At 37.0% G+C, this 12,407-nt stretch overlaps 1 protein-coding gene across 2 annotated transcripts in view; it reads left to right on the forward strand.

The window, feature by feature from the left end:
* The first annotated feature begins 6,019 nt into the window (after positions 1-6,019).
* LOC143682780 (uncharacterized) overlaps positions 6,020-12,407 on the forward strand; it is a 34,953-nt gene continuing 28,565 nt past the window's right edge. Inside the window, exons 1-2 of one of the 2 annotated variants that reach the window (XR_013175275.1) lie at positions 6,020-6,102; positions 6,800-6,959. Coding sequence is in view for 1 of the 2 variants with exons in the window: in XM_077159266.1 (XP_077015381.1) it covers positions 6,072-6,102; positions 6,800-6,959 (191 nt within the window). In the remaining variant the exon portion in view is untranslated. The remainder of the gene's footprint in view (positions 6,103-6,799; positions 6,960-12,407) is intronic. The other variant, XM_077159266.1, reaches the window with a different exon arrangement.

Raw genomic sequence — 12,407 nt, forward strand, 5'->3', positions numbered from 1 at the left:
ATATTTGGATATTTCTCAAGCATTGATTACTCTGGACAGAGGATTGAGGTCTGATGTTGCATAATTAAAAATGAAGCTATTGCACTGGGAAAATAATACCTGTTCCTAGAGAAAGTGACCGGAGAGCCCTATTTCACTGCATTAAATTAACTGAAAAAGTTGTTGAAGCATTTGTTCTCTTATGACAAGGAAAATAATTTTTCTTATAACATTATTATGAGGAAATTATTCTCAAGAAATAAATTCATACCGATGAAAATGTCATTTGAAACAGAAATAAAATCAGTTGTTTTACAGTGATGATTATTTGTTAAACTTTGGATAGAAAAAATGTGCTAGATTAGGTCCATGTAGATGTTTCAAAACTGTTGTAAAGAAATGTGAACTACTGTTCATGTTCCATGGACCATATCTCCATCCCTTCCTCTTTCACACTATTTATTAGCATATTATATAATTCTAAAGGCAAGTTTGATTTTCATTATTTAGATGCTATATGTCCAATTACAACTGTCATAATTTAAGCAATGATATGTTAAGTAACCCATTTTAGATCTCCAAGCTTTGTTAATGAAAGTCTGCACTACCATCTCTTCTTTTGTTAACCAAATTCCGTGAAAATTTTGCTAAAATAGTAGTATAAAGTTTCACTGTTTTCCATAAAATCATATGTTGCCCGTTTGTGGCTATTTACTGTTACAGTAGGTAATATTGATTAAACAAAATCTGTTTTTTCATCATTATAATTGTAATCTAATTTGAAGATTATTTCTTAAATCCTTTTTTTTTCTGTATATGAAAACGTGCTGTTCTTTGTATGTAAGAAAAAGCATTCCTTTTAGGTTATCTAAGAATTCAACAGTTCTGTTGGCTTAAAGCTCAAAATAGATGAGAATGCTTTATGGGTATTAGAAGGAAAAAAAAACTAAGAAAAATAAATTTCTTACACAATCAGAATCATGAGAATTCCTTTTGAAACAAGTTTTATTTGCATTGTTAATCATATTAAGGCAATTGCATGAGCCTCTCTAGGGATTAGATCCTTATAAAGACTTAAATGACTCTGCAGATTGCAATGTATTCTTTACCATTCGACACCCAGTTCTTAATTAAGAAAAGACATTTTATTTCCCCACCCTCCATAGTTACTCAAATCACAGAGTCTCTATGATTTTCCACAGTAAATATGGCAAACACATTACAGAATATATCTGTAGAGAGCTTTTATCTTTTTTCTTTTATTTTTCTGTATTCTTTATTTTGTTTTGCTAGAGAGCTTTATCTTTTTAAAAGCATTTTCACATGCGCATGACCTTGAGAAGGAGGCACAATTTCCATGTTCTACAGATGAGGACAGGGAGACCTGAAAATGAGTGGTATCTTCTTATTCCAGATCTTCGTATCTGGGCTGTAAATTCAACTTAAGTTTTGGGATACCCAGATTTAGGGATTTTAATGACCATTAAAAATGCATAGATAGATCAGTTTTCCCACAGCCTGGAGAAACTTCATGACAAACAACAGTATAAATTAGTTTAACATCCTTCTTTCAGATATCTAATTCCAATTATATATTTTAATTGGTATGAGCAGAGAATAACCACTCACAAAAGTTCTTTTAAACATGGAGCATGTTGATCCTGAAGATGAAGTGTGGGGCTGTTATCAGATGTGTCCAGATGTATTGGATCCAGGTAATACTTGGAATATTCTGGAAGTATCGTGTTCTGAGTTTTATCCCAGTCAGTATGGTTCTGGTCTAGTTCAAATCCTAGTTGTAACATTACTAGCTCTGCATCTGGGGCAAGCTATCTAATTACTCTAAGCCTCAGTTTTCTTGTCTCTCAAACGGGGTTAATAATATGTAATTCACAGGGTTTGTAAAAAGAGGATTAAATGAGTTACTGCAAGCAAAACAGTTTCACAGTGCTTGGGAGCATACTCTTGTCTCCTACCCCTCATCCAAAAATGGGGCCAATTCTGTGGTTTCCAACCCTGACCACACATCAGAATCACCTAGGTCAGCTTTTACAATCCCATCACCCAGGCTGTCTTTCACACTAATTAAACAGGACTCCCTGGTGTGGGACACATCATTTGTATTTTTTAAAGTTCCCTTGGTGATTCCAATTCAGTCAAGATTGGGAACCACTATATAAAAACAGGCCCATAGAGGCGCCCAGTCTTCTGGATTATCCAAAACTAGAATTTTTAGGTTTTACCTGTTCAATAAACCAAGCCTTCTGAGGAACATAGAGGAATTTATTGTTCTGTCAGCTCACCCACACAAATCATTGTGATTGTCTCTTTCACACATTTAGCTTGTCCTTTATGCCAACTCTCATTACCTGTAGGAGCAGAGTTTAAGAAAACAGTTTGCTTTCGTTTTCTAGGCTCTTATGTAAATGCCATGAAATGGTTCAGCTTTAACAATGGGAATTTACTTGTTTATGGTTTTGAGGCCAGAAAAATATCCAAATCAAGGCATCATCAAGGCAATCCGTTCTCCCCAAGACTGCAGCATTCTATGGATGGCTGCTGGTGACCCTTGGTTCTTAGATTGTCATATGGCAAGCCACATGGTGGCATCTCCTTGTTTTTTCCAGGTTCCATTTCGACTTCTTGCTTCCTGTGGCTTTCTCTCTCATGTCTGATTTCTTTCCATTTATAAAGGACTCCAGTAATAGGATTAAGATCCATCCTGAATGAGGTGGCTCATACCTTAACTGAAATAGTCTCATTAGAAAGCCCTATTTACAACATGGGTTTCCAGGTTGGAGTCTATTGTAAAGGGTCCTATATTGTAAACTCTTATAGCAGTCACATATACTCAGGAGCTGTTACTGTTATTTCTAAATTTTGAGAGATATTGATCTTTTTGTTTATAACCTGGTCATTCCCAGAAACTTCGGGTATTTATGTGACACCTGAGACTCAGAGTTAGAGCTCTGAAGTTATGAAAGTCAGAAGTATCCCATATAGGAATTGTTTAAAAGTTGAAAAAATGATCAGACTAATCTGGGTAGAACTAAGGTAAATCAGAATACAGGGTAAAGGATGATATCATTCATATTTTAAAACTTCGAGTTCATGTGTGAGACCAAAGGGAGAGATGTTTATTTGGTACAAAATTTGTATTTTGGGCAGTGCATTTTCCTATTTAACTTGTATGGTCAATTTAGTTGTACAGCATAAGTACATGGAATCTTGAATAGGCATGAGATTTTGTTGATTTGTCCAGGTTAGTGTGATGCGCCAATATATCCCAGTGTAATTTGGACAGTGAATAAAGAAGTATTTGCATGGCCCCCTTGAGGGACTGGGGAGAAAGGAGAAAATATTCAACTTCCCCATTTGGGGACTTTCTGATATTTTCACAAGCAGTGGGGACAACCAAATTAATAGGCCAAGCCCTTGATCTTGGGGTTCATCCCTATGAAACTTATTCCTGCAAAGTATAGGCTAATCCTACTTAAAATTTGGTTTAAGAGTCACCTCCACCGCCACGCCCGAGGACCCGGGTTCGATTCCCGGTGCCTGCCCATGTTAAAAAAAAAAAAAAAGAGTCACCTCCAGAGTATCTCTTTTGTTGCTCAGATGTGGCCTCTCTCTCTTAGCCGACTTGGCAGGTGAACTCACTGCCCTCTCTCCTACATGGGACATGACTCCCAGGGGTGTAAATCTCCCTGGCAACAGAAATCCTGAGATGAGCCAGGTCCCAGCATCAAAAGATTAAGAAAGTCTTCTTGACCAAAAGGGGGAAGAGAGAAATGAGACAAAATAAAGTTTCAGTGGTTGAGAGATTTCAAACAGAGTCGAGAAGTTATCCTGGAGGTTATTCTTATGCATTATATTGATACCCCTTTTTAATCGGAGTGGTTGGAAAGAAGTATCTGAAACTGTTGAGCTGTGTTCCAGTAGCCTTGATTCTTGAAGGTGATTGTATCAAGATATAACTTTTAAATGAGACTGTGAGATTGTGAAAACTTTGTGACTTTTGCTCCTTTTATCTAGTATATGGACAGACGCGTACAAAAATATGGATAAAAAATAAATAAATAATGGGGGGGAAGTGTAAAATAGTTGGGTAGATGGAAATACTAGTGATCAATGAGAAGGAGGGGTATGGTATATATAAGGTTTTTTTCTTTTTATGGAGTGATGCAGATGTTCTAAAAAGTAGTCATGATGATGAATATACAACTATGTGATGATATTGCGAGCCACTGATTGTACATCATGTATGGAATGCATGTGTGTGAAAATTTATCAATAAGAATATATATATATATATATTTAAAAAGGCCTTATTTACAATGGAGTCACACCCATAAGAATGGATTAAATTTAAGAAAATATTTTTCTGGGGGTAAATACCACTTCAAACCACCAAAGAGTTTAAGGCAGGTCTACGTGGAAGCTTTTAAGACAAATCAAGCTCCAACTTCAGTGATGTTCACTCAAGAGGACTGTTTTGGGGATTGGATACAGACATTACCAATTTATCTCCAACTCTAAATTAAGTCAAAGTCTGGCAGTGTTATGGACCCCATGTTGCTGGAACAGTCCTTTTCTAAAGTTCCTAGGCACCTCTTGCTAATAAAAATGCCACACTGGTTGTGATGGTTTGAGGCTGTATGTACCACAGAAAAATATATTCTTAAAGTTAATAGATTCCTGTGGATGTGGATCCATTGTAGGTAGGATATTTTGGTGAGTAGGATCTTAAGTTATGACCCACCTTATTCAGGGTGGGTCTTAATTATCATACTGCAATTCTTTATAAGAGAATGAAATTCAGTCAAAGAGAGAGAAAGGCATAAAAGCAAGAAGCTGGAAGCAACAAAACCCAGAAGAGAAAGGAGAGACAAGCAGATGCCACCATATGTCTTGCAATGTGACAGAGGAGCTCAGAATCACCGCCAGTAGGTCTTCGGAGAGAAATCATCACGTGATGATGCCTTGAGATGGACGTTTCTCTCAGCCTTGAAACTGTAAACTTGTAGGCTAATAAATTTCCAAGGTTAAAAGCCGACCTATTTTATGGTATCTGCTTTTGGCAGCCTTGTAAACCAGAACGCTGGTGGGTTTTTGTTGTTCTGCTTTGCTTTGCAATAGCTCAGGATGGTAACAAGAGTAGATATTTTCTGGATCGGGCTCTCGGAAGTGTTAGCATACTCTTTTTCCAATTATTTCCTTTCAACACGATTTCACACACTGACCTTCTCCATGGATTACAGGTGACCTTTCACGGCAAAACTCCAGGAGAAACTTGGAAAGTAAACTTAGTATTGTGCCACCTCCATCAGGAAGCCAGCGTATGCAATCAAACATCACCACCATGCAGAGCTGAAACACAATGTGCCCCTCCTTGCTGACATGCATATTATATTTAAATAACTGCTCTCTTCTACCTAGTTTGGTTATTCAGTCATCAAGTACAGGTCTCCAAGAGGTCCCATCAGTGACTCCTTCTGTTCCAATGGCCTTACTTTATCCTTGCTGAAAATGTGATCCCAGAAATCAGTATAATATAGTATTTACATTAAAGGGTACATGGTTGAGGGCAGGCCACAGTGGCTCAGTGGCAGAGTTCTCACTTGCCATGCCAGAGACGCAGGTTCGATACCAGATGCCTGCTCATGTAAAAAAAAAAGTGTACATAGTTGATAAAGCAGAGAAAAGCAGAGTTGTTTGTTGTCAAAATACAGCCTTAAGGTGAAGAAATAAAGCTGTAAATTATAGCACTTAGGCATTACTTGATTTTTGAAACATATTTTGAGATAGCAGGATGGGTCTGATGCCTTGAAATCATGCAACACGGCTGTCCACCTACTCTTCATACACCTTAGCCTAGACCCAGAGCTGGCATCTTCAGAACATCCATACAGTGCACTGGGATCCACACGAAATTTGTCATGCTCAGCCTGAGAATCTTAAAAGAGTAAGCTGGAATTCGGTCACAGACGTCTGCTTGGGAAAGGGAAGTGAATTCTGGGAAACTTGAGTGTTTTGGGCTGGAGAACGAGGTGGGAGTACATGAGCTCTCTAAACTTTCTATCCTGAGGGAGATGGACTTCTCTTTCCAAGCAGCATTAAAAGGTCAGCAGATTAAAAACACGCAAGATCATTCAGTTATACTTATGTAGATAGCAAAACTGTATTTAAAAAAAACAACCAAGATAATGAATATCACAGAAGTCAGAATAAAGGTTACATTTGTGAGAAAGGAGGTAAAAAGATTCAAGAAAGGACAGGGCACTAGAGGGTTTCTAAAAGGAGCAATGTTCTATTTCTTAATCAATAGATGATTATATATATATTTATTTTATTATTCTTTATAAGTGTTTTAAAAATATTTTTCATGATGTATGCTATATTTCACATTTAAACAAAGAGAGCTGGGTTAAACTGAATTATGAAGTATGGAAAAAGAGTTTATTTTTTTTCCATTTATTTCAAGTTGCCTTTTATTTGGGGACAGTACATTTGGTTTATACAAATTATATCCCAAATTTTAAAAAACATTCCATAAACATGCACATCTTTAAGTTGAGAAGTTTTCATTGTCCACCTTTAAATCACAAGGGAAGTTATCTTCTGGGATGAGCACAGAGCAGAGAAAACAATGGGTCTGCTCATAAAACTGCCTTATCATTATCACTGTTTCTGAAAATGAGAAATACTGAGACACAAAAGAAGACATTAAGAGAGAGAACGGGCAGAAAATTGCTGTTTAACTGGTCTTCCTGTTAAATTTTCCAACTCCTATTCCTTTAACTTTTCCTTTTATTCACAGAGTTTATATCTTTTTCCCCAACTGCTGCTGGTTTTCACCCAGTATGCCTGCAAAAGCCATCGGTGAGGTCGACTGGAAGATTTTTGGAAGACAGTGTGTGGATCCATAAATGCTGGAGTAGCTCCTGGGAACCTGGCCCCTCGTTCCACCTCCTTTCCTTGTGAGTCGCCTTAAAAAATGGCTGTGGGCTTGTTACATTAGTAAATGGACTTTTCCACTGTGTGGGCGAGTTCTAGGACTTAATATTATTGAAAAATGTAGCAATCATAAATTTTTTTTAAAAGTTAATGCAAAGAGGGCGGGCCGCGGTGGCTCAGCGGGCAAAGTGCTTGCCTGCTATGCCGGAGGACCTCGGTTCGATTCCCGGCCCCAGCCCATGTAACAAAAACGGAGAAACAAAATACAATAAAGCAAGAAAATGTTTGGAGATGTTTCCCTTTCTTCCTTCCTTCCTTCCTTCTATCCTTCCTTCCTTCTCTCTGTCTTTCCTTTAAAAAAAAAAAAAAAAAAAAAAAAAAAAAAAGTTAATGCAAAGATATAGCCTGACAGTTCAGCTTATTACAACATTTATATTTTGCTAATTTGGATACAAAAGTGGCAATAGAATTTCAATTATGCCTTTCCATTTCACCCTGTAAAATGAATATGTGAAACACAAGAAAGGTGATGTTCATTTTATTTTATATAAAGCAGATCACTAGGGTGAAAGCGGAGGGGGTGTGTAACTTTAAAAGATACATTTTAGTCTCTTCCAGGAGAAAAAACAGTGTTTTATCCACGCAAGAATTTAATTGGCATTTCACAGCAGTTTGCTTTTGTTCTTAATTTTCTAATCCATGAATTTAATGATTCCCACATTTAAATTTTGTTTTAATACCCCAAAAGATTTCATTGCTTTTATTTCCGTTTATTGCTTTGGGAAATTTTTAGCTCTTCTTTCCAAAGTAACACTATAGAGACATTCTTAATACTGATTCTAGGTTTGGGAATTAATAATTCAACTAGAATTTTTGTAAGGGTATTTGGAAGCATAGGCTCACAAGGCTTTCTTTGTTGTGTCAGTATTTATTTACTCAGATCCCCACACATTTTCTACTTTAACTGGGGGTTGTGTGAGTAGGTGAAGAAGGGGGTAGGTTTTCTTTAAGTCAGAGTACAAGTATTTAAAGGGGTTCCTAAATTCAGCAACTGTTCAGCCTCCGGTGCAGAGAAAGTAAGTTATTTAGAGTTGCTGACATTTTAAATAGACCGAAAGAAAAAAGTGCTAGTTCAGACGAGCTAAGTGAAGGGAAGTTGGGTGAAAGATCAGCGCACACCCCGACGGTGCCTTTCGCCCAGCTCACCATGGGGTGGCGCTCTAAGGCCCAGATTTGCCTGCCGTTGTGCTCTTCCCAGTTGTAGGGAACCAAGAATGAACGTTCTAAAGCTCTCTCGTGGCGCTTACTCACTGTGCATGTAAAATATTTACGTAAAAACCCACTGGCTGCCCAGCACTGATGAAAATTACAAAGTAATTAGAAATCGGTTGGACATTTGTATACTTAGTCGTGCTAGTGTGTTTATACAGGTGATAGAAATGAAGGTTTTGGATAAAAGGAATAGTAGCATTATAATATTTTCAAGTTTGAATTAAATTTTTCCTGAAAATATTTTAGTAGATTATAGACAAAAACATCTTCATATCTTAAACTCCCAGGGGTCCACTTTTAACTTTTCAATAAACTATACATTGCAATACAGTTTTAACACCCAATGACTCAAACTGATTTAATGTTATTGAAGTCAGACTGATTTTTGCACAATAAAAGAAAAAAGGTGACTACATTTTAAATACATGAAGATTTCAAAGCAGCATCTTTGTTTTAGTTTAGTACCTTGGACTGGGCTTTATCAGAAAAAATGCAAAGTCTTAGAATAAACTACAAATTAAACTCTGTTCTCCAAATAATCTCAATCACTTTTATTGTTTAACTGGGCAGATATATTGCTCTGTGCAAAGTGAAAAAAAGGGAGCACTCCGTTTTCAAAGGGAAAGAAGCATAGAGGATAAGGTTCACAGCTAGAAAAATACGTATGATTCATTTTTAAATGAAGTCTTCTTACGGACAGTTGTCTGGAAAACCACCAGCATCTTCCATGGCTGTTGCCAAGAGAAAAATACCCTCTCATATGCACACTTAACGATTGTACCATACTTACTATTGTTCATCTTATACTTTTTAATTTAATTTCATATTGTGGGCACTTTCTGAATTATTAAATGCTCTCAGAAAAACTGATTTTTGAAGTCTGTCATATAAATGTTTTAAAATTTGCTTATTATTCATTTTCCAAATAATGTTTTAATAATTATTATAAGTGTGAAATAATTATTGTAAGTGTGAAACTATGATGGAATTATTTGCACATAAATTATTGTCAAGTAACTGTCTTCAAATTTTGAAAGAAGGTTTTCTTTAGTATAAAAGTAATGGCTCTGGGGCGGGCCGCGGTGGCTCAGCGGGCAAAGTGCTTGCCTGCTATGCCGGAGGACCTCGGTTCGATTCCCGGCCCCAGCCCATGTAACAAAAACGGAGAAACAGAATACAATAAAACAAGAAAATGTTTAAAAATGTTTCCCTTTCTTCCTTCCTTCCTTCCTTCTCTCTGTCTTAAAAAAAAAAAAAAAAAAAAAAGTAATGGCTCTGATTTTGACTTTTAAAAGTTTAAAGAACAATTCTTTATACAGAATTAGATAGAAATTTATATGGTATAGAGTTGATTGAATAGACAGGGGGTTTTCTTGTTGTTTGCTTTTTTGTTGTTGTTATTATTTTTTTTTGCTTTGGTCTGGATTTTAAATCCCTAATGAGAGTAAAAGCTGATACTGAATCTACTTGTATAGGAAATTCTCTGTAACCTCAGGTTCTGAATGATCTGTTTGAGCAAAGCAAGCTGATGGATTAATTATGGGTTACTACATTTTCAGAAATGTATTTAGCAGCTTTCACATTAGTAACTTATTCTCTATGCACAAAATAAAATGCATGGGGCAGGCCACGGTGACTCTGAAGGCAGAGTTCTTGCCGGCCATACCAAAGACCCAGGTTCGAGTTCTGGTGCCTGCCCATGCAAAAAAAAGGACATGACCCTCTCAACAAGAAGGCGCTTTCTTAGGCTCAAGTCACCTACAGAATTATTTCACATCTTAATGTCAGGTTTACACCCTAAACAGAGCTGAAATATCAAATCTAATTTAATGTTTAAATGTTGACGTTTTATGTTATTTTCTACAGAAATATTTGGAAAAATCTTCAATACCCCTGAACCTAAGGAAGTGCCCTTCTTTCTTAAGAGGATCATGTATTTCATTTTGTATATTGAGAATGAGTTCCCCATGGCTACTAAATATGGAAGATTTTTGTCCATGATCTCAAAATAATGGCAAAAACCTAAAGATATAAAGGGTTATGCTCAAATATACAGTTCAACAAGTGGTGTCTGCTGAGAAATTCTCTTTCTATATTTGGATGTGAACTTTTTCATAGAAATTCAAGCATAGACTTTTGTTCTTTGACTTGCTGTTTACACATGCCCTGGTCATAATTTCTTAGTGAAGAAGAACCTCTCCTTTTATAAAAATTTGCCAGTCAGAAAATAAAACAGGAGTCTCATAAAGTAGAACTGAATTTTCGCACTTTAGACTATTAATACTATTGGATACAGTTTAAACCAAATATTTCACAGTTCTAGGATTCTTTCAATTGAAACAAATGTAATCTTTAACTTTTGTTTCTTCCACTGTTACTGAAAAAACTGGTTAAATATATTCAGATAGCAGCTTGGAAAACTGAAATATTCTATTCACACATCAAAAAGGGCATTCTTCATGGGGCAATTTTCAGTGTTATACTTTAAAGAGAACAAGACCTCTTTATTCAAGAACTGTCTGTACTCAAACAATGAAGGCAAGAAAAGTTACATACCCTTAGGGCTTTTTTTCAATATCATTACCAAAAGGAAGACATGCAAAGAGAAATTATCTCAGCTTTGAGAGGGCAGAAGCCACGGTGAAGATTTTTTTTTTTTTTAATATAGTACCCAGGCCAGAGCTTGGCACAGGTGTGTGTTTTACAGACAGAATTTGCCGATGGAATGAGCAGCGCAGAGTCTCTGGCTCTCCATCTGTGAATGTCTGTCATTTGGGGACAGGCAGCAGCACTCTTATTTTCTTAACCCAACGGACAGGGAACGTGTTTGGATTGTATTGTGTGACATCTTCTCTATCGAACAGACCCAAGAGGTGAAGGAGGTGGGGTCTGGCTTTTTAAGGATGGCTGTAATGAATTCAGCTGTTATCACACTTTGCTGATTGTAACGACTCATTTTATGGTTTCTTTTCCAGCTGCTCCAAACATTCATTGCAGCATCCTTTAGGTTTATTTTAATATCCTGTAATTCAAAGATCTAAGAAAGAAGGGTTGAAATAGAAATCCATGACCTGATTCCCTCTCCATTTTTTTTTTTTTTTTTTTTTTCTCATGAGGAAGAAGGGATTTAGGATTTGGACACATTCCTCAAAATCCTTTCTGGAGAATGTTTCTTTTCTGTACGGAAGGGGCGAGAGTGGAGCACATTCATAGGCTTAATTAATTCATTGAAGAGTTGAGAAAAGATCCTACGTAGGTACATAAAAATTTTTTAATTAAGGGCGGGCCACGGTGGTTCAGCCGGCGGAATTCTCACCTGCCATGCTGGAGACCCGGGTTCGATTCCCGGTGCCTGCCCATGCGAAAAACATTTTTTTTTAATTAAAACAATTCAGAGTCTAATTCTTCCTTCAGAGCATAATGAAAATGTTTCATATTTTAGAGTGGTGGCAAAACAGTTATACTCTGTTGTGAAGGATGAGAATTTGCTCTAAAATTTGTTCTAAAACATAGTAAAGGTTAAATGTATGCAGCTTCATAAACTGCAGAATACTTTCGTATGTAGGAAAATTGGAAGGCGGGGTTCCACGTACTGCTTTGGAAAACATCTTCACTTACACATCAAAATCATTTTAAATCAGGGTATTAGATATCAGTTTTCTCATCAGTTTGATCCTCTGCAGAGTTAGATATATGAGAAGTGATCCGGCTAGAATTATATGTTGCCATTTCTACCTTTTCCACTGTGTAGCAGTGGCTCCTTTCAGTCCTTCTTAAGTCCTTTAAAAGCCCATAAGAGAGAAAAAAGTTGCCTGTAAATCGCAGAGACTCAGTTTCTTGATTTCAGTGAGGGGTCATTTTACTGTCTGCTGTCACCACAGCTGTCAGCAGGATGCCTTAAACATCCTAATTGTCACCAGGGACTGGATTGGATTGTTCCTTAACTAATTGTTTAGATCAGCTAATCTGGATCCATCATCTGCAAAGGGCCCGCAGACCCCAGCTTCCTGTAATTTAGATAAAACTCCTCTCCTGCGTCCAAACACAATTGTTTGGGTGACCAAGGGTCAGGGGACCAAAAATGCCTTCCTACTGTTGGAGTAAGTGTATGGATGGTAAACGGAAGAGTGGGTGAGCCTACAAGTGTGAGAAGTGCCAGCCACCTGCATGTGTGCCACTCAAACTTCTAATCAGCAGAA

This window comes from Tamandua tetradactyla, chromosome 5 (genome assembly GCF_023851605.1).
Source record: "Tamandua tetradactyla isolate mTamTet1 chromosome 5, mTamTet1.pri, whole genome shotgun sequence".
Lineage (NCBI taxonomy): Eukaryota > Metazoa > Chordata > Mammalia > Pilosa > Myrmecophagidae > Tamandua > Tamandua tetradactyla.